Source organism: Ammospiza caudacuta, chromosome 19 (assembly GCF_027887145.1).
Source record: "Ammospiza caudacuta isolate bAmmCau1 chromosome 19, bAmmCau1.pri, whole genome shotgun sequence".
Taxonomy (NCBI): domain Eukaryota; kingdom Metazoa; phylum Chordata; class Aves; order Passeriformes; family Passerellidae; genus Ammospiza; species Ammospiza caudacuta.
In genome coordinates this window covers 2,149,544-2,173,403 of record NC_080611.1, presented here as the reverse complement: position 1 = coordinate 2,173,403, position 23,860 = coordinate 2,149,544, and the positions used below count along the sequence as shown (strand labels likewise).

The following is a 23,860-nucleotide window of genomic DNA, read 5'->3' as shown; positions in this document are numbered from 1 at the left end:
GTCATCCTCTAGAAAAACAGAATTGCTCCCATTTCAAGTTAATTTCTCTAAAGGGTGACTGTGAAGTCCCAGGAAAACCCCACCTTCATTCCCTAGGTAACCTGTCAACAAAATCATCAGTCTTACAGAAGAATGATCCTTGATCTTCAAACAGAGTCACACCCCAAGTTAATCCCTGGCTGTTTAAGTCTTAATTTCAGTTTAAATCTTCAAAGTTACTTCCTTAAGGAGCTGACCAAAGTTCACCTTTCATCTATAGATTGGAGACGTGGCAATCATTCTTACCTGACAACAGGTAAAATCCAGCTCTAATTCTAAAACAGCATATTTTGTGGTGTTGAGCTGGATCTCTGCTTATCTTAAAACTTTCATTGACATTGAAGCTCCATTTGCACCTAATTGCCTATGTCACCAACACAGAGCTCTCATATAGCAGATAAGATTTGACCTTCAGGCAGCAAAGTGAGTTTTAGGCAAAGAGATACCACATTTAAACTTCAGGATCTGATTCTTCTGTTCATTTTCCTTCCCTTCTGCCACTGGAAATTTCTCTGGCATGAAGAAAAATACCTGTCCGATATCAGTGCTCATCTTTGCTGACTAAGGCAGGTAAGCAGATCTCTGTTATTTCTTTCTCTCCTGAGCAAGTGGTGAATATGGTGCTGCTGTTGGGGTGGAAAGGAACTGGTCTTTTCCCTTCATCCCAGTTGTGCACACAAGCTCTTCCCATCTCCCAGGTCTCCCCAGGTGCAGGTGACAAGAACTGAGGGCATCAACAGCACAGCTGTTCTCAAAAGGGCTCAGAGAGGAACTAAAAGTTATAGGGAATAGTCATTTGGGGGGAAAGCTGAGATCTGGACTGGCCTTTTGAGTCTGATGTTTGTTTCCCAAGGACTGTTCTGCTACTGTCTGGGAGAGGCAGCAGAGCAGGAGAGAATTCCCCCTCTGGAAAGGACAGTTGGGCCCAGGGTACCCCTTAAGGCAGGAGCTTGAGGCAAAGTAGGACTAATTATAATGCTGGAACTTCCTTCTCAGTAAGTGAGGCTGGTTCCGAGTATGACCACTCAGAACTCTTTCCTGTTGGAAGTTGAAACAGTGTGAAACTGCCTTGATTTTACAGTAACTCAGGATGATGATAACTCCCAGAGCACCCACAGGTGAGTTGCTCATACAGAAACATTTTTAAGCTTAAAATTTCCCAATTAGTACCTCGATTGATTGATTGATTGATTGATTAAGCTTACGAATTTATAAGCAGCAAACCTCAGGTCATCATGGCATTGTCTAATTAATTAATCTCATAATTCCACAGTGTTCAGGGATCTTTGGGGATCTGACAGGTGTTATAGAGTCAAACTCACTCCATTTTCCTCCCTTCTGCTGTAGCACTGATTCTTGCTGTTAGTTACTCTCTGTCCCCGTGTGTCTGTTTAGCAGGGCTAAACAGGAAGCTTAGAGGGATGGAGAAATTCTTCCTTTGTGTGTTTCTTGTTGTGTTGAGCTTTTTACACCTATGTTCCCATGGCAGGGCTGCTTGAGAGGGCTTAAAACTAGGTTTGAAGGGGTAGGGGGATGAAACCAGGCTCTCCAGAAAGAAGCCCAAGGGTGGTAAGGCAGAGTAAGTGCAGGTACACTAGTGCATGCAGCATGGATATCAAACAAGAGGAGCTGGAAGCCACTGTACAGGAGGAAAGCTATGATGTAGTCTCCATCGTGGAAACATGATGAGATGACTGTCATGACTGCAATAGATGGCTACAAGCTCTTCAAAAGAGACAGGCGGTGAAGAGGTGGAGGAGTGGCTCTGTGTATTAGGGAGGCTCTTGACACCATGGATATTAGGATTAATTAATTAATGATAAGGTCGAGTGCCTATGGGCAAGAATCAGGGGGAAGGCCAACAGCCTGGTGGGAGTCTGTTACAGATCACCCAGCCAGGATGAAGAGGGGGATGTATTATTCTACAAGCAGCTGGAGGGTGTTTCAGGATCATCAGTGCTTGGTTCTTGTGGGACATTTAACCTGCAAGATGTCTGCTGGAACTTAACACAGCAGAGAAGTGGCAGTCCAGGAGGTTCTTAGAGTGTCTGGAGGAGAACTTCTTGTCACAGCTGGTGAGTGAGCCTACCAGGGGAGGGACTACTCTTGACCTGCTGTGTCTGGGGTACAGTGATCATGAAATAATAGAATTCTCAATATTCTGTGAAACAATGAGGGGCATCAACAAAGCTTCCACTCTGGACTTCCTGAGAGTGGACTTCAGCCTATTGAAGAGACTGATTTGGAGAGCACCTTGGGAAAAAGATGAACATACTTGAAGAAAGAAATCTTGAAGGCACAGGAGCAACCTGTCCCTATGTGCTGAAAGATGAGCTAGTGTAGAAGATATCTGGCTTGAATGGACAGGGAGATTTTAAAGGAACTGAGGAAAAAAAAGGCTTATTTTCTTTAAAAAGAGGGGCAGGTAACTCAGGAAGTGATTAAGGATGTTGTTAGGTCATGCAGAAAGAAAATTAGAGAGGCTAAAGATCATTTAGAACTTAATCTGGCCATTTCTGTAAAGAACAATAAAAAGCATATCTAAAAAATTACTAGCAAAAGGAGGAGCAAGGAAAATCTCCATTCTTTATTGGACTTGGTGGGGGGGGGGATATAGTTACCAGAGAAGATGAAAAGGCTGAGGTATTTAAAACCTTCTTTGGCTCAATTTTCAAAAATAAGACATATTGTCCTCAGGACAACTGGCTTCCTGAGCTAGTAGATGTGGATGGGGAGCAGAATAGCCCCTCTGTAATCTAGGAGGAAGCAGTTAGAGACCTGCTGAGCCACTTAGATGCTCACAAGTCTATGGGACCAGATGGGATTCATCCTAGGGTGATGAGGGACCTGGCAGAAGATCTCACAAAATCACTCTCCATCATTTATCAGTTTTGGCTCACCAGGTTGGCCCCAGAGGACTGGAGGTGCCAATATGATGGCCATCCACAAGAAGGGCTGGAAGGAGTGATTTGTGGAAAGAAAAAAACTCCACAACTTTGGAAAAGTTGTAAAGCTGGTATGTTTACTACAGCACTGGGCACATGTGGGGATCACTCCCCTTAAAAGACATGCATACCTCTGGGAACTCCAGATCCTTTTTTTATTTCCCATATTAATCCATATGCATGGAATTTCACAATAGGTTGATATTGACACATATTAATTTTACTGATTTCACATTATATTGGTAGCTAGTTACACTTGCAGCTAGTTACTCTTGCAGTTAGTTTTTTATCTGAAAATACAGAAAGAACTCCTGAGTCATCCTGCCCCGTCTCCCGCAGCCTCTCCGTCTGTTTTAAAGCCCAAGGAGCCCCTCTCTTATCTCTGTCTTTTGGCTGAAGCAGCTTCTTTGAGCATAGATTTTTTTGCAAGAGCAGGCAGTCAGACCAAAAGGCTATGTTTGCAAGTTACAGACTTAATTCAAGACTTAATTTACCTAAATCCAAAATGGATTTCTACTCTGGAAAATTTCTACTCTGTCTCAAGAGGATCTCAGAGTGGGAAACTCTGGCCCTATCAACCTGACCTCAGTGGCAGGAAGGTTATAAACAGTGCCATCACCCTGAGTGCCATCATATGGTATCTATAGGGTGGCTAGGGGATCAGACCCAGCCAGCATGGGTTTAGGAGGGGCAGGTCCTGCCTGACCAACCTGATCTCCTTTTATTAAGAGGTGGCATGCCTGGTGGATGTGGGGAAAGTTGTGGGTGTATCTACCTGGACTTCAGCAAAGCCTTTAACATCATCTCCCATAGCATTCTCCTGGAAAAGCTGCAGCCCACAGCTTGGACAGATGCATCTTTGCTGGGTTAAGGACTGGGTCATGGTGGACCCAGAAAGTGATGGGGATGGAGCTGTATCCACCACACTGTGGTGTCCCCCAGTGATCAGTGTTGGTCCCAGTCCTATTCAATATCTTTATTGATGATCTAGATGGGGGATTGAGTCTACCATTAGCAAATTTATGGATGACACCAAGCTGTGTAGGAGCATTGATCTGCTGGAGGGTAGGAGGGCTCAGCAGAGGGACATGGACAGGCTGGATAGATGGGCCAAATCAAACTATATGAGGTTCAATAAGACCAAGTGCTATGTCCTGCACTTCTGCCACAACAACCCCCTGCAGCACCACAGACTGGGGACAGTGTGGCTGGACAGCAGCCAGGCAGAAAGGGACCTGGTGGTACTGGTTGACAGCCGATTGAACATGAACCAGCAGTGTGCCCACGTGGCTATAAAGGTCAATGGCATCATGACCTGGATCAGGAACAGTGTGGCCAACAGGACCAGGGAAGTGATTCTTCCCCTGTACTTAGCACAGGTGAGGCCACACCTTGAGTTCAGTGTCTAGTTCTGGGAGTGGCCACCTCACTCCAAGACCTTTGGCTTCATGAATGATATGGGAATTGATGGTGATTTAACACCAGATGGCCACTAAGTACCACACAGTTGCTCACTCACTCTCTGGTGCCCTACAGCCCCTTGGAAAACTAAAACTTGTTGGCTGAGATAAGAAGAGCTTGAAACAAAATAAAACAAGCAATGGCAATTAAAAAAAATTGTTGAAAAGAAGAGAGGGAAAAGAGAAAGAGATAAATAGAGAGAAAGAGAGAGAGGAGCAAAACCCAAGTGATGCCCAAAGTAATTGCTTGCCAACCACTGACTGATGCACAGCCTGTATTTGAGCATCAATCAGCCTGCTTCCAGCCAGCTTCCCACAGTTTACATAAAGATCATGATGTTCCATGGTCTGGAATATCCTCTGGCCAGTTTGGGTCAGTTGTCCTGTCTGTACTTCCTCCTCACTTCTCATGCATCTGCTTGGTGGCAGAGCAAAAGATGTTGAAAAATCCTTGACCTGGGGTGAGCACAATGGAGCAATAATCTTATCAACATTGTTCTCAATACCGAATCCAAAACACAGCCGTAGACCAGCCACTTGGGAAAAAAAGCACCTCTATCCCAGCTGAAACAAGAACAGAGAAGTCACAGTGCTCATTTATCTCCATGTACCATAAACAGAGCTCAGAACAACCAGTGAAGAGCCTGTGCTATGGAGATCAGAGTGGACATGAATCCTCATCTTAGTGGTCAATAATGAATTTGAAGAAATATTTCTGGAAGTCCCTGTCTTTCCTTAGGAAGTGAAAAGGGGTAATTTGTGACTAAAACCACGTGAATTGAACATTTGCCCTGTCACTGCTCTTGATCCATCACCATGCCTGTTCTAACAGCATCCAATTTAGTCACATGAGATGTTGCTCTGAGGCCTGTAGGTCATCTTCTCTGGGAAATATCCACACACTACAGTGTAGGGTGAACGACTCCTGCTTGGAAGTCATCAGGATGTCTCACCTTCTCTAATGCTCATTAAACATGGAATGTTGAACGTGAATAAACTAATAAAGATATCACACCAAATGTGCTGCTGTGGGGGCTGAGGTCAGGCACATCCTGGAAATGTGAAAATGCACTGAGAGAGCTAAAGCCAGAGAAGGAAAGGGTCTTTAGTGCAGTGCAGCGAAGTCAACCCTGGTGCAACTCCGTAAATGATTTCAGGTTTATTCTGGAGCTGATGCACTGTCACTCTTCAGCCTAATTGTTTCCAGAGGGTGATAACTTTGGGATAGCAAGTGCCATGGATTCCCCTTCCTCCAAGGGTGGGCATGGGATGGCATAAACTGTTTCTTCCTACTTTTCCTCCCATTTCAGTGTATGGACAGAGACACTCTTGCAACCCAACCTTCCAGAAAGGCTGTACATATTTTCAGGAAGAAATCTTGAAGGTGTAGGAGCAACCTGTCCCTATTGCTGACAGATGAGATGGTGGGGGAGGAGACAGGCCTGTCTAAATGGGGAGATTTTGCAAGAAGTCAAAATAAAAAAAGATGGTGTATGACCTTAAGAAAAAGGGGCAGGGATCTCAGAAAGAATGCAAGGATGCCATTAGCTCATATAGAAACAAAAATAGAAAGGCATAAGCTCAGTCAGAACTCAATGTGGCCACTGCTTTTAAAAGATAATAAAAAGTGGTTTTATAATTATATCAACAACACAAGGAAGACCAAATAAAACCTCTATTCTTTGTTGGATATGGGGGAAAGAGTATCACCAACAATGAAGAAAAGGATGAAGTTCCTAACGCCTTCCTTGCCTCATTCTTTAACAGTAAGATCTCTTATCCTCAGCACAAACCTGAGCTGGTACATAGGAACATGGAGCAGAATGGACCCTCTGTAACTCAGGGGGAAATAGTGACCTATTGAGCCACTTAGACTCCCACAAATCTATGTGATCAGATGGAATTCATCCGGGGCTGATGAGGAAGCTGGTGGAAGAGCTTACCAAGGTGCTCTGTATCATTTGTCATCACTTCTGCCTCGTAGAGGAAGTCCCAGATGAGTGTAGCTGCCAATGTGATGCCCATCTTCAAGAAAGGCTGAAAAGAGGCTCTGGGAAACTCCAGGCTTGTCAGCCTGACCTCAGTGCCTGGCAAGATTATGGAACAGATAATCTTAAGCGTGACCACAAAGCACATACAAGACAACCAGGGAATCAGGCCCAGCCAGCCTGGGCTTAGAAGGACAGGTCCTTCTTGGCCAACCTGACCTCCTTTTATGACCAAGTGACCCATCTGGTGCATGGGAAAAGGCTGTGAATTTGTCTATCTGGACTTCATTAAAGCCTTCAACTCAGTCTTCCACAGCATTTCCTGGAGAAGCTGCAGCCTACAGCTTAGACAGGTGCATCTTCACTGGGTTAAGAGCTGATTGGAGGCTGGGCCCAGAGGATGGTGGGAATAATGCTGCATGCAGCAGATGTCTGGTCATCAATGGTTTCCCCTAGGGAGCAGTTGTGTTTAAAATCTCAATTGATGAGGAGATTGAATGTACATTCAGTAAATTTGTAGATGACACCAAGACGGGTGGGAACATAGATCTCCTGGAGGGTGGAAAGGCTCTTAAGAGGGAGTTAGGCTGGATCAGTGGGCCAAGACCAACAGCACGAGGTTCAACAAGACCATGATTTTTGTCATACAATTTGGCCACCACAACCTCCTGCAGCACTACAGGCTAGGAGCAGAGTGGAAAGTGGCCAAGCAGATAAGGATCTAGGGGTACTGGTCAACAGTGCCTGAACATGGCCCAGCACATGGCCAGGTAGGCAAGAAGACCTCTGTTGTCATGCTTTGTATATGGAACAGTGTGGCAGCAAGACGAGGGTAGAGATTGTCCCACTGTACTTGGCTGTAGTGAGGCCACAGCTTGAGTGCTGTGTCAAGTTCTAGGCCCATCAAAGACATCGAGGTGCTGGAGCAAGTCCAGAGAGAAGGGAAGTGAATCTGGTGAGGGCTCTGGAGCACATGTCCGATGAGGAGTGGCTGAAGGAGTTGTGGTTGTTTAACCTGGTGTAGTGGGTTGACCTTGGCTGGATGCTACCAAGGTACCCATCAAAGCTTGCTGCATCACTGACCTTCTCAGCTGAACAGGGAAAGAAAATATAGTGGAAGATTCATGAGTTATGGACCAGGAAGATATCACTCACCAAATACTGTCAAGAACAAAACAGACTCGGGGATATTAATAGAATTTGTTACTAAAAAAAGCAGGGAAGGGCAATGAGAAGTAAAATTAATCTTAAAAACACCTTCTCCCCACCCTTCCCTCTTTCCCAGCTCTATCTCTTCCCCACAGTGGCACAGGGAGATGGGGAATGGAAGCAATTCATCACACCTTGTTTGTGACCCTGCTCGGGGAGAGGAGTCAGAATCCTTCCTCTGCTCCAGTGTGGGGTCCCTCCCAGGGCAGACACTTTTCCACAGACTTCTTCAGTGTGTGTCTTTCCCATAGGGAACAGTTCTCTGTGAACTGTTGCAATGTGGGCCATACATTCATGGGGTCTGTTCTGCAGGTACAGTCCATGCCAGTGTGTGTTGCTCACAGGATCACAAGCCCTACCAGGAAACCTGCTCAAGCCTAGGCTCTTCTCTCCATGGGTCTGCAGGTCCCTGCCAGTACTCTGCTCCAGCACGGGCTTCCCATGGGGTCACAGCCTCTCTTGGGCATCCACCTGCTCCAGAGTGCAGCTCCTCGAAAGGTTGCAGGTAGATCTCAGCACTGTGTACCCTCCATGGGCTGCAGGGGCACAGCTGCCTCACCATGGGCTTCCCCACAGACTCTCAGGGGAATCTCTACTCTGGTACCTGGAGCACTCCTGCTCATCTTTTTGCACTGACCTGGCTATCTGCAGAGCTGTTCTTCTCACATGCTCTCACCTCACTATTCTCTGGTCTCAGTTACATCTGCACAATAACTTTCTTTTTAAATATGTTATCACAGAGGCATCATCACAATCCATGTGTAGCTCAGCATTAGCCAGCAGGGGGGTCTGTCCTGGAGCCAGCTGGCATGGTTTTGTTGGACATAGGGAAGCTTCTCACAGAAGGCACCCTTCTGGAACCCCCCTGCTACCAAAACCTGCCCATGTAAACTCAACAGAGTGAGAGAAAGGGTGACCATATAACTCTCTATACCTGAAAGGAAATTGTAGCAAGCTGGGAGTTGACCTCTTCTCCCGGAAAACTAGCAAAATGCCAAGAGGAAATTCAAGCCTTAAGTTGTGCTGAGGAGGTTTAGGTTGGATGTCAGGAACAATTTCTTCACTGAAGGGTGGTCAGGCATTGGAACAGGCTACCCAGGGAGGTAGTAGAGTCAACATCCTAAAAATGCTTAAGCAAAGACTGAATGTGGTGCTAAGTGCCTGGTCTAGTGGTCTTTAATCAAAGATTGGACTCTGTGATCTCAGAGGCCTTTTCCAACCTAAAGATTCTGTGATTCCAAACCAAAGATTTAAACTGGTGTTTTAAGGTGTCCATTAAATTTCACAGTAGGAAGCAGGGACTGGATTGAATTTTCTCTTGCATTCCCTGTCACAGCTTCCTGAGAGCACGCTAGACTGAAATTCCCAGAAGCTGCAAGTATAATTGAGATCTCTGGGAAGGCACAAGTTTTCTTGATTTCTGATCTCAACTTTTTGAGATTTGGCACCTTCAGGAGTCACAGCTGGTGACAAGTGCCAGGAGAAAGATCTGAAGGGGTTGGGACAGGATTTCCCTTCTTTTCTCACTTCCCTTCTGTGATTGTTCCAGGTCAGCTGCAGGATCATCCCACCCCTTGGACTGCAGGGATGGAGCAGAAGAGATGGGTCCTGTTGGCTCTGGCACTTCTTCTGGCTATCCCTTTCTCAGGTAATGCTTCCATGAGCTGTTCTGTTCTTTTCATTCTGTTCCTTTCTGTTCCTTCCTGAGGGATTCCAGCCTGCAGATGATCAAAAGTCGTGGAGCTGAGGGTCATGGTCCCCTGAGCAGCCCTGATTCGAACTCCACAAGAGCCAGAGCTGTCCTGCCCCTCTGGTCTTGGGGAATCCAGCCATTTGAAGTCAGAGGTGAAGCCAGGGAAGACCTAAGCCAAGACAGCTGTGCCCTGTCCAGCTCTGCCCCAGTGCTAGGAGCATTTCCCTGTCTGCACTGGCAGTTGGCATTGTCACAGCCACCTTGCTGCTGGTGACACAGGGCTGAGAAAGGGCAACGCCAGCTGGGGAGGTGCATGAAATGGCTCTGGATATGCTTTTATGCATTTATTTTTTTTTTCTTTTCCCCAAAATAATCCCATCCTGTAAAACTTGTATCATCCTGTTTTCTCCCTCTAATCTATTACTTTCAGTTGTTCCCCACTGTGACTCCTAGACCTGTTTCCTTCACACCAGTACATTTTCTGATGGATTTCAGCCTGATGTTCACTCACAGACAATTTTGAGCTCATCTCTCCTGAAAATGTAGCTGGAATAGGATACAATGTAGTTGGTCAGGATACAATCATTCCTTGCACCATCTCTTCCACATAGCCACTGGACAATCCCGAAGTGCAGTGGAGAAAAATCACAGATGGGCACAGAGAGGACATCTACACATGTAGGTAGTTTGGGGGTGAACAGATGCAGAGATAGCATGGATGGATATCAGTGCCAACAGATGGATTTGACACTGGGAATGTGTCCCTGACACTGAGGAATGTCCAGCCAGCAGATGAAGAAATGTACAGTTTCACTGTGATATCCAGGGATCGGATTGTTGATACGGCCACCAAGCTCAGCATTGCAGTTGGAGACTTTCTGGGCTGGGCAGGGAAGGGGGGAAGCTCTTACAGAAGGAAAAGAGCTCTCCAAAATATCACTGTCCCCCAGCTGATGCCCCCCTCATATGACCCAACACATCACCTCTCCACTCCCAGCATAGGCCAGCTGTCAAGATGTTCTGCAACTTCCATGCCTAGCCTGAGCCCTGTTCTGACCCACATGCGGCTGGAAAATTGCAATAATCCCTGCTGGGGAGGTGTGAGGCTACCTGACAGACATCCAAGTGCTCAGCATCCGTGACTGTGGGACTGATGGGAATGAGGCCCTCTGTCTTGTAACTTCTCAGCTGGGGTAAGGGCTAAGGAGATGTTCTGTGCTGCCGGTTCCCGCCAGCTGGACAGTCAGCACCATTTGTGTGCAGGTATTGATAATGTCAGATGGAGCTGGTGAACCTTGATTCACTAATGAGAAAGAGCATAGAATGATGGAATCAGGGAATCTTAGAATCACGCAAAAGCATGAGTTGGGAGGGACCTTAAAGAATTTCTCATTTGAACTTCCCAGCCATGGGCAGGAGCAAATGCTGTCCAACCTGGCCTTGAATACTTCCAGGGATGGGACATCCACAGCTGCTCGGGGCAAGCTGTGCCAGTGCCTCACTCTTAGTCAAGAATTTCTTCCTAAGATTGAATCTAAATCCCCTCATCCAGAGGGTATTAGAGATGCTTTTGGGAGAGGAGAGAGAAAAAGCTTCAAGACAGCGCCCATTTCCTAGTATTACACAGGAAAAATTCATATAAAATCCAGCTTTGACCAGGAGTGTGACTCTGAATTGTGTGTGGTGCATCCCACCTCCTCACACTGGTGAAGCTTTGGCACAGTTCCTGTCAGTGACCATCTGTGCCCATCTGTAGTTCTGGCATGGAATGGGGAGGTGCCTGGGCTCTACTGTGCTGTGTCCTGCTTTACAATCCTCAAAATTGGATGGGGGTCCTACAGAGTCATTCCAAAAGAAGAATACAAAGTACACACCTTCTCCCTGCCTGCTCCATGAAATAATGGGGAGCTGAGAAGCGAATCCATCCCACACCATAGCTCTCTCAAAGCCAAAGGAATTTTGGCATTTATGGCAGATGAAGTGCGGGATGACAGAAAGACCAATGTAAAGGTTTTGTGAAAAACTGACAAACTGGCAGGAAACTCTGGGTTAAGAAAGAGCTGTGAATCAAAGGAAGAGCTGCTTTCAAGGAAACAAACTCCTCTCACTAAGAAACTCCCTTGTCTTTAAGGTATTGGTGAAGTGTTCATTGGAATTCAGGGCCCCAAGGGCGAGGGCTAGAGCTTGGCTGCAGATCACACAGATGGTTTCCAGAACCTGTTGTCCAGTGGGTTACTGAGGATGGGCAGGGGCTCTCTGCAGACACTGAAAGTAACCAGGACAGTGAGAAGTTCTTCAGTGTCTGTAGTTGAGTCACAGTTACAGGAGAGTAAGTGGGAAAAGTCACCTGTCAAATCCTGAACCCACTGGTGCAGAGGGAGAAGAAAACTACTGTGCACATCTCAGGTGAGTTCTGTTGTCCCCAGAAGTCTTTGCTGGAGGCTCACTGTCTCAGGAGCCCTGTGAGGCCCATTGCAGTGCCAGGGAAGCTGACAGCTATCCAGTTCAGCCAGACCCATCCCAGGGCACCACAAGGCACTGCAGGCAGGACAGGTTGCAGTGTGAGATGAGCAGGATCCCTCTTGCCCCTAGGGATGTGCACATCCTGAGGGAAGGCAGGCTTTGACCACCTATGTAGGATTGTGACTATTTCTCCATTTATCTCCACAAAATCTCTTGGGGTGGACTTTTTTCCCCAAAGGAATTTTGGATTTTTTTTCCCCAAAGGTTCTGTTTTTCCAGGTGCATCTCAGTGGGTTCCTGCCTCCTGGATACAGCTCCCTTTATTCCTTCTCACACTGGCTGCTGGTGCTGTTCTAGTATTTCAAGGTAAGGCCTCTTGGTTCACAGGACCTCATGTTCTTAGACGTGAGGCTGCAGGATGTAATTTCTCAGCCTCTTGTAAGACTACTCTCTGACAAATAGGATGAAATACCATGTAGAGTCTACTTCTGGCTCACAGATGCATTAGCTTCCACTCAGCTCAAATTCTGAGTTCTCCTGCAGGTAGAATTTTGCTGTCTGTCATCCAGAGGCAGAAGAGAGATGCCACCGCATGCATGAGAGCTTGGGTGGACCATGGCATCTACAGGCAAGAGAAGGAAGGAGGATGGGATTGAGGTAGTTTTTCTGGGGTGAATTAGAACGTCCCTTCCTCTACCTCCATTGGTCTCATTCTTCCCAATGGTTCCAGTGGAGCTCATTCATCAGATCTGGATCTTTTTTCCTAGAAGTGTCAGTGGTGCCTCCCACCTTGGTAAGGGCCTGTTCAGAGATCTCTGCCTCTGCAGACATGGCTGGGGAGAAGTCTTGTTTCCCCAGTCCAGTGCCAGGTGTTCCAGCTCTGTGGTGTCTGAGGGCACGGCTATTCCCCTTTCTGGGAGGCTTTTGTGGACTTGGTTTTCCTTCCTGGGTGGGAGCTGGAGCAGGGCCCTGCCAAGCCTTGGGAACATGTGGCAGAGTGCCATGGCCAAGGGCCCACACCAGCACCTCATTGCTCATGGCAAGGCAGGACTGACCGCTCCCCAAAAGCTGTACTGACCTCACACCAGTTGCCTCTCTCAAGCTCTGTGCCTTCAGCCTCATCTCCATTTCCATCTGTATTGTGGTTTAGGAATGGAACTCCCCAATTCACTGCTCCCACTGAGACTCCCTAATGACACACCATACTTTCAGTCCTCTATTCCTTCTCTCTTCCTGCTGCTACAGGATGGAGTTGAGAACTGGTGGCACAAAAGATGAAGATCATGGTTTTAGACAAGAATAATTTACTGGAATCAGCAATGAGATAAGGAAAAAAAAAAAAACAATAACAAGAACAATATTAATAAAGGAAGTGTAAAAAAGAGAGAGTCATTCATATGCAAAATCCACATCAAGGACCCCATGACAATAAACAAATACAGGATGACTTCCCTCCCTGCCCTTTCTTTTTGACCAGAAGGCATCCCTTTTCCCCAGAAGAGACAGTGTCCCTTTCCACTTCCCACCAACCCCATGCCAATGATGTGAGTTTGTAACAAATCACATTAGGTTCCTGGTCATGCCCCTTTCCCAGCCACTGCAAAAATTAACCCTGTCCTGGCCTGAACCAGGACATTTTCCACCACTTAATTTATACCATCTACTCATTTAAACGTCCTACACCCTCCAACATATATACATAAACATTCACATATATATGTGAGGTATGTTTGTATACATAAGTATACAAACATAGGTATCATCTCCATAGTCAACAGCCATCCCACCAAGATGTCTGCTGAGTTCATTTTATCCATGACTGTAGGTTCTATCTGTCCTAGATGTCTTCCAGAGCAGGAGGGTTGGTGTCTTGTCAGTTGTTTTGCTGCATCAGGAACCAGCTACCTGGTGTATCTAGAATGGTCCATATTAATTGCCTATGGTAGTTATGAAAAACAACAGAAGCAGAGAGGGCTCTGGGCAGACTTCAGAGACCCTTTATTACACCCTGGATACTTAAATCCAGGCATTAAACTCAAAGTTCCTTGATTCTAGATAGCACAATGGAGAAATAAATCCCCACTAGATATTCTCAAGAGCTGAAAATCACACAAAAGTTTACTGCCAAAATATAGAAGATTAAGCAAGCTTTGGCAAAAGGATTAAATACAACATGAAATTCAACATGAAACCACTTACAGTGACATTACTTAGTATTAGTTTGATAGCAACTTCATTTACTTAGCCCATTTAACCTAGAAACTTTTAAGTCCTTAACATGTGAAGTTACCCACAAAGTTTCATGAAAAGAGAATTAGGAGAAGACAGAGAGAAAGATAGAAAAGATATAGAAAAACCACAGGCATAGCTACCAACTCCTAGGGTTATGACGTTGGTAAGACCAGAACCCCAAAAAAGCCAGCAAGGCCAGACAGTTTGGTACTGGATAGTGATCCCTTTTATCCCTCGGCACTTTGTGGGCCCACCTCCGAGACGAGATTTCTGGAACTTCAGCCAATCAGAGGCTAAGCAGGAAATTCCCCCTGCTGTTTGATTGATTGACAGCTCAGTCAATCTGAGGGGTCTGGGGGCAGGGCGCTGTCTTACCTGAAAAACAGGCCTGACCTGCCTCCAAACACACACACACACACACACGCACGCACGCACGCACGGACACACACATTCACATACACAGACGCACACAAATAAATACACAAACACAGACAGAAATGCAGAGACACAGATACACAAACTTAGATCCACACAAACAGATACAAACAGACACACACACAGAAAGACACACACAAACAGATACAGACAGACACAAAGACACACAGACACATACAGACAGAGACAGAGAGATACACACATGGACACAGAGACACACACACAGACACACAGACACATGCACAGACACACACACGGACACAGAGACAACCAGACACACAAACACAGACAGACACACACAGACATGAACAGACACAGACAGACACATAGACATACACAGACAGACACACACAGGGACACAGACATACAGACAGACAGAGAGACGGCACAGACGCACAGACAGAGACATACAGACACAGACAAACAGGCATGCACACACAGAGACAGACACAGAGATGCAAAGACACACACATACAGACACACAGAAAAGCATTGACTTGAGACACTAAACTTACCCAGTCTCTGACATCTTTCCAGTAGCTTACAAGAAGGCTGGACAGGGACTTCTTACAAGGGCACAGATTACTAGGACAAGGTGGAATTGATTTTAAGCTGTAGGAGGGTAGATTTAAATCAGATAATAGGAAGAAAATCTTCCCTGTGAGGGTGGTGAGGCCCTGGCACAGATTGCTGTAGGAGCTAAGGATATCTCATCCCTGAAAGGGTTCAAGGCCGGGTTGGATAGGGCTTAGAGCAATGTGTTCTAGTGGAAGGCTGGAAAGAGAAAATGGTGGATTGGAAAGAGAGGTCTATAAGGTGTCTTAAAACCCAAACCATTGTCTGGTGAGTTGACTTTGCAATTCTGCATTTCTATGAGACTCATTCTCTTGTTAGACTATCAACAGATGACCAAGGGGAGGTTCTATGTGACACAAAGAGAATCCTTTCCATCAGCGTTCTCTGATGGATCAGTGCCAGGACATACCCTCAGTTCTTGGAAATAAACCTCTGCCAAGCAAGAAGAAGGTGCATGAGGGTCTAGTGCAGTGCAATCAAACATCTCGCCCCTCTGGAAATTCCCACTTACACAGTCCTCCAACAAGTCCTTTGTTATATTTCCCATCCCCATGCAGATGTTCAGGACTCCAGGTTCCCAAGATGCAGAGCTGCCCCAAAAGTGGGCTTTTCCCAGCACTGACCAGGACATCCTGGACTCTTCTGGATTCCATCCTCCCTGGGATCTAAGGCCATCTTTTCTCCCATTCCCATTCTTTCCAGCTGGGTTGCTGGCAGAGGAATGTTCTTTGCTCACTTGGCAAGCAGCATAGCCTGGGTTCTCCCCTGTGGCCAGACCACTGGGGAGTGAGGAGGCAATGGGGCTCCTTTCAATATTCCTCACCAGCAGCACAGCAGCTTCAAGTTCATGTTTAGAAGGGCTCACAGTGATGCTGAGGCTCCTTTCAACAGGTAAAAACTGTAGTGGAAAAAAGTTTCCATGTCACAAGGAAGACTGCAGGTCCAGAAGAGAGGCCAAGGCTCCTTCCCAGAGCAAACTCTTGGTGGAAGAGGATTTGAAAACCAAGGAAGAGATCAGTAAGGGTGCCTACAGGTCCATCAGAATGTGAAGTCCCCATCTTTGTTTTTCAGGGCTGAGTTATTTTCCAAGGCCTCTGAATTAGAAAGGATTGTCTGAGGAAAGAAAAGTCTGGAGAGTATAAATTAGAAATAGGCAGGACATGAGGAAACCGAATTGAATTTCTTGTGCCCTCCCTGCATAATGAAAGAAAAAGAAAAAAAATAAAACCAGATAAGCAGGGCCATTCCTCATCAGGCCTTTATCTTTTTGGAAGCAAACACTGCTTCACAATCAAAATTACTTGTGAGTTAGTCCTTGGAGTGTGTGCCTTGTGCAGAATTTCCTTGGGAGCAGCTCTTATGTTCCATGCCAGTGGAACATCTTTGATTGCTGACATGGCAACTGGAGGTCATCAAGGTCCCTTTTCTCTCCCCTGTCCTTGAAGGTGGTGAAAGAGCAGCGTCTCCTTGGTCTTTTCTAGGAGGAAAGGCCTATGTCACTAGTGGAACAAGTCCTCGCCTCAGGGGAGGAAAAATCATTATCTCTGTGACACCAGTCTTTTTTCACAGGAAGGAGAGTGGACTCCCTGGAAACTGTTTGGCTGAAGAACCACCAGCACCTCTACCAAAAAATTCAGACTCTGCAGGAAGCTTTCCAGAATGAGCAGGAGTCCACACGGTGTGATATTCAGCTCCTCAAAACAGACCTGGAGAATATATTAGGTGAGCAGGGCCATTCCCCCAGCAGGCTGCCTTTTCCCTGGAGGCAAAAGCTGCTCTACAGGCAAACTGTCCTGGGTGATTGTCCACCACAGCTTCTCAAAGCAGATGGAGAAGTACAATCCCTGTGTGGGGAACAGCTTTTTTGAATACTCAAAGGGAAAACCTGAAGAGACTCTCTGACAGTGAATTTAAATAAGGACACTGCTCTCTCCCTCAAGAAGGTAATGAGAGTGTCACAATGACACTGTTCTTTTTCTTTATAGGATTGAGAGTAGAGGCAAATACTACAAACGCTTTGGAATCCATGTGGAAGAAGGACGTCCATGAAGTGTCCCAACAAGTTCAAACTCTGCAGAAAGCTTTTCAAAACACCCAGCTGTACACACAGCGAGACCTTCAGATGATGAGAACAGACCTGAAGGATGAACTAGGTGAGCAGGGCCATTCCCTCGCAGGACTTCATCTCCCTGAAGGTCAATCTGGCTCTACAGGTAAACTGACCTGTGAGTTCATCATTTACCTTTTGTCAGAAAGGGCAGAACTTCCTTGGGAGCAGCTCTTCTATCCCAGTCATCTGGAACACCTTTGTTGCTGAGGTGGCAACTGGAGATGGTCAAGGTCTCTCTTCTCTCACTTGTTGTAAAAGGGAGTGAAAGAACATCTCCTTGTTCCTTTTTAAGAGGAAAGTTTTGTGTCATAAGTGGGACACGACCTCACCTCAAGGGAGAAAAATCGTTGTCCCAGTGACACCAGTCTTTTTTCACAGGAAGGACAGTGGAGGCAAATGTCACAGGGAATATAGCATTCATGTGGCAGAAGGACCTCCTGCATCTCTCCCAACAAATTCAAACTCTGAAGCAAACTTTCCAGAACATGAAGGTTGCTATACAGCGTGACCTTCAAATGATCAGAAGAGATCTGGAGAACAAACTAGGTGAGCAGAAGCATTTCCATGACAGGCCTTCATACCTCTGAAGGCAAAGGCTGCCCTACAAGCAAACTGTCCTGGAACTTGTCCGCCACATCTCCTCAAGGGGGATGGGGAAAGACAGCTCTTACACAGGAAACAGTTTTTGTGCTCTGTGACACCATGCAATGCTCATACCAAAGAATATTATCTCCCCAGAGTACTCTCTGGAGAGATAGAGTGGGATCATTCCTACCCTCCATCCTTCCCAGGAGGCCTTGGTCAAGCCGTTAGGAAGACCCACAGGGAGTGGGAGATGCCTAAGAGAGCCCTAAGAGATGCTCTGACAGGGATTTTATATGACGAGCTGTGATGACGAGCTTTTGGGCATTGTCATTACCAATCAATGGTCTCTCCCTCAAGAAAACCATGAACCAAGAAACCTTTGTCCGAATGAAAATGTTCTTTCTTCTCAGGAGGGACAATGGAGGCAAAAACAAGCACCTTAGAAGCCAGGCTGGAGAAAGACCACCGTGAAGCCTCCCAACAAATTCAAACTCTGCAGGAAAATTTCCAGCAGAGATATGAGGCCACACAGCGTGACCTTCAGAGGATCAGAACAGACTTGGAGCATGACCTAGGTAAACTAGGCTATTCCCCAGCAAGCTTTCCTCTCTCTACAGAAAAAAGCTGTTCTACAGGCAAACAGTCCTGTGAACTTATTCTCAGGACTCACCTCCTCAAAGTGGTTGAAGAAGGAGAGTCCTTACATGGCAAACCAGTTTTCTGCTCTGTGACACTGAAACACCTCCAAGTTGAAGAGCCCACGACTAGCCCAACCCTATGCTCACCTGCTCGACTAGGGGGCATCTCCACGGCCAGTGCATGAGGTGGGGGCAGGAGAGGGCACTGGCAGCACCCAGCACTCTCTGCCAAATGTCCAGGGACGTTGCCCTGGGCAGGCACAGGGTCCATATCCAATCTCGGGAACCACTGACCAAGGCTGAGGTACAGTGAACGTTCCTGGGGCCACAATGGGTTCTGAGGGACGGGTAGGGGATGTCCCACCACATCTTCCTCATGAAAAAGAGTGTTGTTTCCCAGGGCACACAGATGCTGTCTGGAGAGATGGATTGAGGCCAGTGCTGCCTTCAGTGCTGCCCAGCAGGCCTTGGTCAAGCCTTTAGGGAGGACCACAGGGAATGGGAGAGTCCTAAGGGAAGGTGCTCTGCCAGGGAGTTTAAATCAGAGCTTCAAGGCATTGTGATTGCAGGTTGCCAGTCTCCCCCTCAAGACAGCAATGAGACTGTTCCAGTGAGATGGTTCTTTCTTCACAGGAAGGACAGTGGAGGCAAATACAAGGACTGTGGAATCCATGTGGAAGAAGGACCTTCTGCAGCTCTCCCAGCAAATGCAAACTCTGCAGGAAGCATTCCGGAACATGGAGGGGTCCACACAGTGTGACCTGCAGATGATAAGAGCAGACATGAAGAATGAACTAGGTAAGCTAGGCATTCCCCAGCAGGCCTTCATCTTTCAAAAGGCAAAAGCTGCTTTATAGGCAAACTTTCCTGAGAGGATATTCTTTGACAGCTCCTAAAATGGGATGGGGAAGGACAGCCCTTATGTGGGTAATAGATTTGTCATCCATGCCACTAGAACACCTCCATGCTAAAGTGTTTTCTGCAGGGGCTCAAGGTCCCTCTTCTCTCCCTTGCTTCAAAGAGAGTTTGAACTCTGAGTTCTCTCACTGTCTGACAGTTGATAAGGTTTCCCCTTGAACCCTTGTCCCTGTCTCTGTTGCTTTCCCCACAGCCCTTCTGCTATGTCCCCAGTCCTGATGCCACACTGGGTGAAGCCAGGCTGTGCACAACCTGCATGTCTGTGCCCATGATGAGCCCCACCCCATGTTCACCTGCTTGGCTAGGGGGCATCTCCACAGCCAGTGCATGAGGTGAGGGCAGGAGAGGGCACTGGCAGCACCCAGCACTCTCTGCCAAATGTCCAGGGACGTTGCCCTGGGCAGGCACAGGGTCCATATCCAATCTCGGGAACCACTGACCAAGGCTGAGGCACAGTGAACGTTCCTGGGGCCACAATGGGTTCTGAGGGACGGGTAGGGGATGTCTCACCACATCTTCCTCATGAAAAAGAGTGTTGTTTCCCAGGGCACACAGATGCTGTCTGGAGAGATGGATTGAGGCCAGTGCTGCCTTCAGTGCTGCCCAGCAGGCCTTGGTCAAGCCTTTAGGGAGGACCACAGGGAATGGGAGAGTCCTAAGGGAAGGTGCTCTGCCAGGGAGTTTAAATCAGAGCTTCAAGGCATTGTGATTGCAGGTTGCCAGTCTCCCCCTCAAGACAGCAATGAGACTGTTCCAGTGAGATGGTTCTTTCTTCACAGGAAGGACAGTGGAGGCAAATACAAGGACTATGGAATCCATGTGGAAGAAGGACCTTCTGCAGCTCTCCCAGCAAATGCAAACTCTGCAGGAAGCATTCCGGAACATGGAGGGGTCCACACAGTGTGACCTGCAGATGATAAGAGCAGACATGAAGAATGAACTAGGTAAGCTAGGCATTCCCCAGCAGGCCTTCATCTCTCAAAAGGTAGAAGCTGCTCTACAAATGTCCTGTGATCTAGTTCTTTGCCTCCTCCGAGTAGGTGCATGGGGCAGAACTTCCTTGTGAGCAGCTCTTTTGTCCCATGACAGTGGAACATCTTTGATGGTGAAATGGTGCTGGGAGTCAGTAAACGTTTGTTTTCTCTCCATCACATTTGGAGGGAGTAAAAGCACAGTGTCTTTTTCATCCTTTTTAAGAAGAACAGTCCCTTGTAACTTGTGGTACCGTACTCATCTCAGGTGAGGCAAAACAACTGTTCCACTGACACCAGTCTTCTCTTACAGGAAGGCAAGTGAAGGAAAATACCTTAAGGGTCTTGGAATCCATGAGGCTGATGGACATCCAGCAGCTCTCCCAAGAAATCCAAACTCTAGAAAAAACTTTGCAGACCTCATTGGGGTCCACAAAATATAACTTAGGTGAGCAAGGCCTTTTCCAGCAGAACTTCATCTCTCTGAAGGCAAAAGCTGCTTTACAGGCAAATTGTCCTGTGAGCTTCTTGTACACAGCTTCTCAAAGTGGATGGAGAGGGACAGATTTTCTTGGCAAGTAGCTCTTGTGTCCCCACCTGTGAAGACACCTGAACACTGAGATGATGGCAGCAGGTGGTCAAGGTTCCTCTTCATTACCTTGTCTTTGAAAGGAATGTGTAGTGTAGGCTCTCTATGACCCAATATGTGGTAAAGGAGCCCACCTCCATGCCTTACTATTGTCTTCTTGCTTTCCCCACTTCTCTTCCCCTTAACAAATATTGTTGCCTCCCACAGCCCATAACTGCTGTTTGGAGAGATGGAGGGGGCTGATCCCAACCCTCCATCCTGCCCATCAGGCCTTTCTCAAGCCTTTGGGAGTGCTCACAGGACCTGTGCTCCTTCCCTAGCCCTCCAGCAGTCAATCCATCCAAACCAGTTCTATTGAGCTGGGAGGGTCTTTCTTCTCCTTTTTCCAGAGCCCATGTGCCCCAGAACACTGGGAGTTGGAGACTTCAGGGAAGGAAGGACCACCACGAGTGTGAGAGTCCCAGATGAAATGTAGGGGCTCAGGCCTTGGGCAAGGCCTGCTCCTCTTTCCCCTGGCCCAGCAGTGCTCGATCACTTTGACAGGGTCTCCAGGGGTAACTGGTGCAGTAAAAGTCACCTTTGCTTCCTGGCAAGTCTTTCTCTGTGAAAGCCTTTAGTTTAGGGTCTGGCCATTCCTCTGGCCTCTCTTTCCCATTTGAAAAGGAAAGGGAGGCTGAGTTCATCTCGCAGCACATTTTAGTCCTCCTCGGTCCTCAGGGGAAGCAAGTTGGAGCCACATGCCCCATGTCTGGAAAACAAAATTATCACACACCCTGATGCTTTTTCTGGGAGTCTTTGATGAAATGAGAGTAGAACTGGTTAAGAGACCGGTGCGTGTGTGTGGTGGGGGAGTAGGAGAGCATGGGCGTGGCATCAGTGTGATGAAGGAGAGCGAGCTGGGTGTCATGTTAAGAGATATCCTGAATCCCGTTCTGTTTGATTGTGTTGTCAGCGCCCCAGCAACACTATGAGCCTTGCATCTGACCCTGTCAGTGTCGGAGTAGGGGAGCATGAGAGTGGCCTCATTGTCACCAAGGGGGGAGAGTTGGCCAATTTTGCTTCATTGCCAGAGCAAGCACTTATTTCCTGCTTTTCTCCTTTCCCACAGATCTTCCAGTCCTACAGTCCTACAAAGGTAAGCATAAGTGAGATGAGGAAGTGAGTACTCAAGAGCCTGAGTGCAGCTCTAGAAAACACATCCAACCCCCTCAGATAGCTGTTTGGGGAAGAACACACTCAGGGAAGGGTGGTTGGCTGACTTTTTGCTGTTATGTGCTGCCCAGGGCCCTGCATGTGTTCGTCAGGAGCCCTCTCCGCTGTGGGGAGCAGGCACAGCTGGCTTGCAGTGGCCACTGCAGCTCCATCTTCCACTTCTGATTTGGCTCTTGGGCCTCTCAGGAAAAGTGTCTGGAGCTGATTTTGCTCCACAGCAGGAGCAGCTCCTTCTCCTTTCAATCAGAATTGAGCTAGAGGACCTCAGTTTGTGACACTGCACCTTGCTTGAGTCCTACCAGGGTTCCTCCCATCCCCTGATGCATGTAGAAAGCTGAGGCAAGAAACATTCCCCTATCCTTGTGGCACTGCAGGCTTCTCTTCCACTCTAATCCATGTGCAAGCAGTATCATACACTGGTGGTCTCCTGTTATTGAGGGAAAAAGTGCTTAAAACTTGAAAATCCCCTTCAGACTTTGGCAAGGAGTTAATCCAAACCTAATTACAGCTGCTGGCAAGCAAACCTAATTCCATCTGCTGCCAACTCCTGGTCCTTTCTCTCAGGCTACCCCCTGCCAGCAATGCAGAGATGGAGGCAGAGAAGGTTGAGCAGCACAGCCTCATCCTAGGAGCTGCCTGCTGTAGTCTCAGGAGCACTGGAAGAGTGTCAGGCATTTGGTATATGCTGGCTGCCACTCTCTCTGGCAGAAACGGACATGGCAGGAGGAGAGGGAGAAGCTTGAGATATCCTAAGACAAGAGCCTGCTGAGTGCACCTGAGCATGGAGGGGGGAGAAGGACAAATGAGAGGGGGATGATGGCAGAGAAGGGAAAGGTTCAGAAAAGCAGAGCTTGTGTTTTCTGCTCCTCATGGCCCGACTTGACCATTGCAGGAGATGTCATCCTGGATGCTGACACAGCTCATCCCAGACTGGAAATCTCTGCAGATGGGAGGACAGTGAAAGATACTGGTGCCATCAGATTCGTGCTCAGAAATCAGAAGAGATTTGATTCCCATCTGTTTGTGTTGGCAAAGGAAGGATACACTTCTGGGAAACACTATTGGGAAGTAAATGTTGGGACAAGAAGAAACTGGGCCTTGGGTGTTGCCTCTGAATCTGTGGCTCGCAAAGGGACTTTGGCTCTGTGTCCTGAGAATGGCTTCTGGGTTATCGCATGTGTAGACGGGCAAGATTATTTGGCCTGCACGAATCCTTGGACCTCTCTGACTGTGACTGGCTATTTGTCAAAGATTGGGATCTTCTTGGACATCCCAGCCAAGAAGGTTTCTTTTTATGATGTATTTAAGGCAGTAGCTTTGTACACTTTGAGCATTGCTGATGGCAGCAGACAGGAAGGCAAATTCCTTCCCTTCTTCTCTACAGGCTTTGCTGCTGCTGAGCCTGACACTGAACCACTAGCAATACTGCAGTTTTCTGATGATGATGATGATTAGTTTACTCTGCATTTCAAAGGTCAATACTGTGATTGAATCACATTGTAATCAGGTTGCTGATTTGTGTCTTCTGAACAAAAGTATTGAATTAGAGGACAAATCTGCCATAGCAGTCAGCTTTCTAAATCATGCATCAGAATGAAAAGTTTTTTGAGGGAAATTTTATTTTGTCAAGGGAAATAAATTTTCTTTTGTGATAGTATGAAAAAAGCACTTGTGTAATGTGAATTTTCCTGAAAAATTACTATCTTGGTTTTTTTTTTTTTTTAATCTTGTGCAATTTTGGGGTTTTTTGTTTGTTTTGTGTCACTGACCCTCCCCCTCAATCCCCCAGACTTTGGG

The 23,860-nt window shown here is 47.1% G+C and overlaps 2 protein-coding genes across 2 annotated transcripts; both read left to right on the top strand.

Annotated features, from left to right (window-relative positions):
- The first annotated feature begins 567 nt into the window (after positions 1-567).
- LOC131566282 (uncharacterized) lies at positions 568-19,450 on the top strand. Its single transcript, XM_058817520.1, has 9 exons — positions 568-609; positions 9,191-9,289; positions 12,077-12,163; positions 16,610-16,762; positions 17,026-17,193; positions 17,529-17,696; positions 18,146-18,310; positions 19,007-19,171; positions 19,431-19,450. Exons 2-9 carry the CDS (start codon positions 9,229-9,231, stop codon positions 19,448-19,450), a joined length of 987 nt encoding a protein of 328 aa, XP_058673503.1. The 5' UTR covers positions 568-609; positions 9,191-9,228.
- Positions 19,451-20,099: 649 nt separating this feature from the next.
- Positions 20,100-23,518, top strand: LOC131566281 (E3 ubiquitin-protein ligase TRIM39-like). The gene is made up of 4 exons (XM_058817519.1): positions 20,100-20,235; positions 20,576-20,710; positions 21,960-21,986; positions 22,956-23,518. Exons 1-4 carry the CDS (start codon positions 20,100-20,102, stop codon positions 23,516-23,518), a joined length of 861 nt encoding a protein of 286 aa, XP_058673502.1.
- Positions 23,519-23,860: the final 342 nt, after the last annotated feature.

Excerpts from the sequence above, each read along its gene's own strand:
- LOC131566282 (XM_058817520.1), top strand. The coding sequence starts at position 9,229 with ATGGAGCAGAAGAGATGGGTCCTGTTGGCTCTGGCACTTCTTCTGGCT. Across the intron at positions 17,194-17,528 it reads AGACCTGAAGGATGAACTAG|GAAGGACAGTGGAGGCAAAT; the intron begins GTGAGCAGGGCC and ends CTTTTTTCACAG. Across the intron at positions 18,311-19,006 it reads AGACTTGGAGCATGACCTAG|GAAGGACAGTGGAGGCAAAT; the intron begins GTAAACTAGGCT and ends CTTTCTTCACAG.
- LOC131566281 (XM_058817519.1), top strand. The coding sequence starts at position 20,100 with ATGGAATCCATGTGGAAGAAGGACCTTCTGCAGCTCTCCCAGCAAATG. Across the intron at positions 20,711-21,959 it reads GTCCACAAAATATAACTTAG|ATCTTCCAGTCCTACAGTCC; the intron begins GTGAGCAAGGCC and ends CCTTTCCCACAG. Across the intron at positions 21,987-22,955 it reads AGTCCTACAGTCCTACAAAG|GAGATGTCATCCTGGATGCT; the intron begins GTAAGCATAAGT and ends TGACCATTGCAG.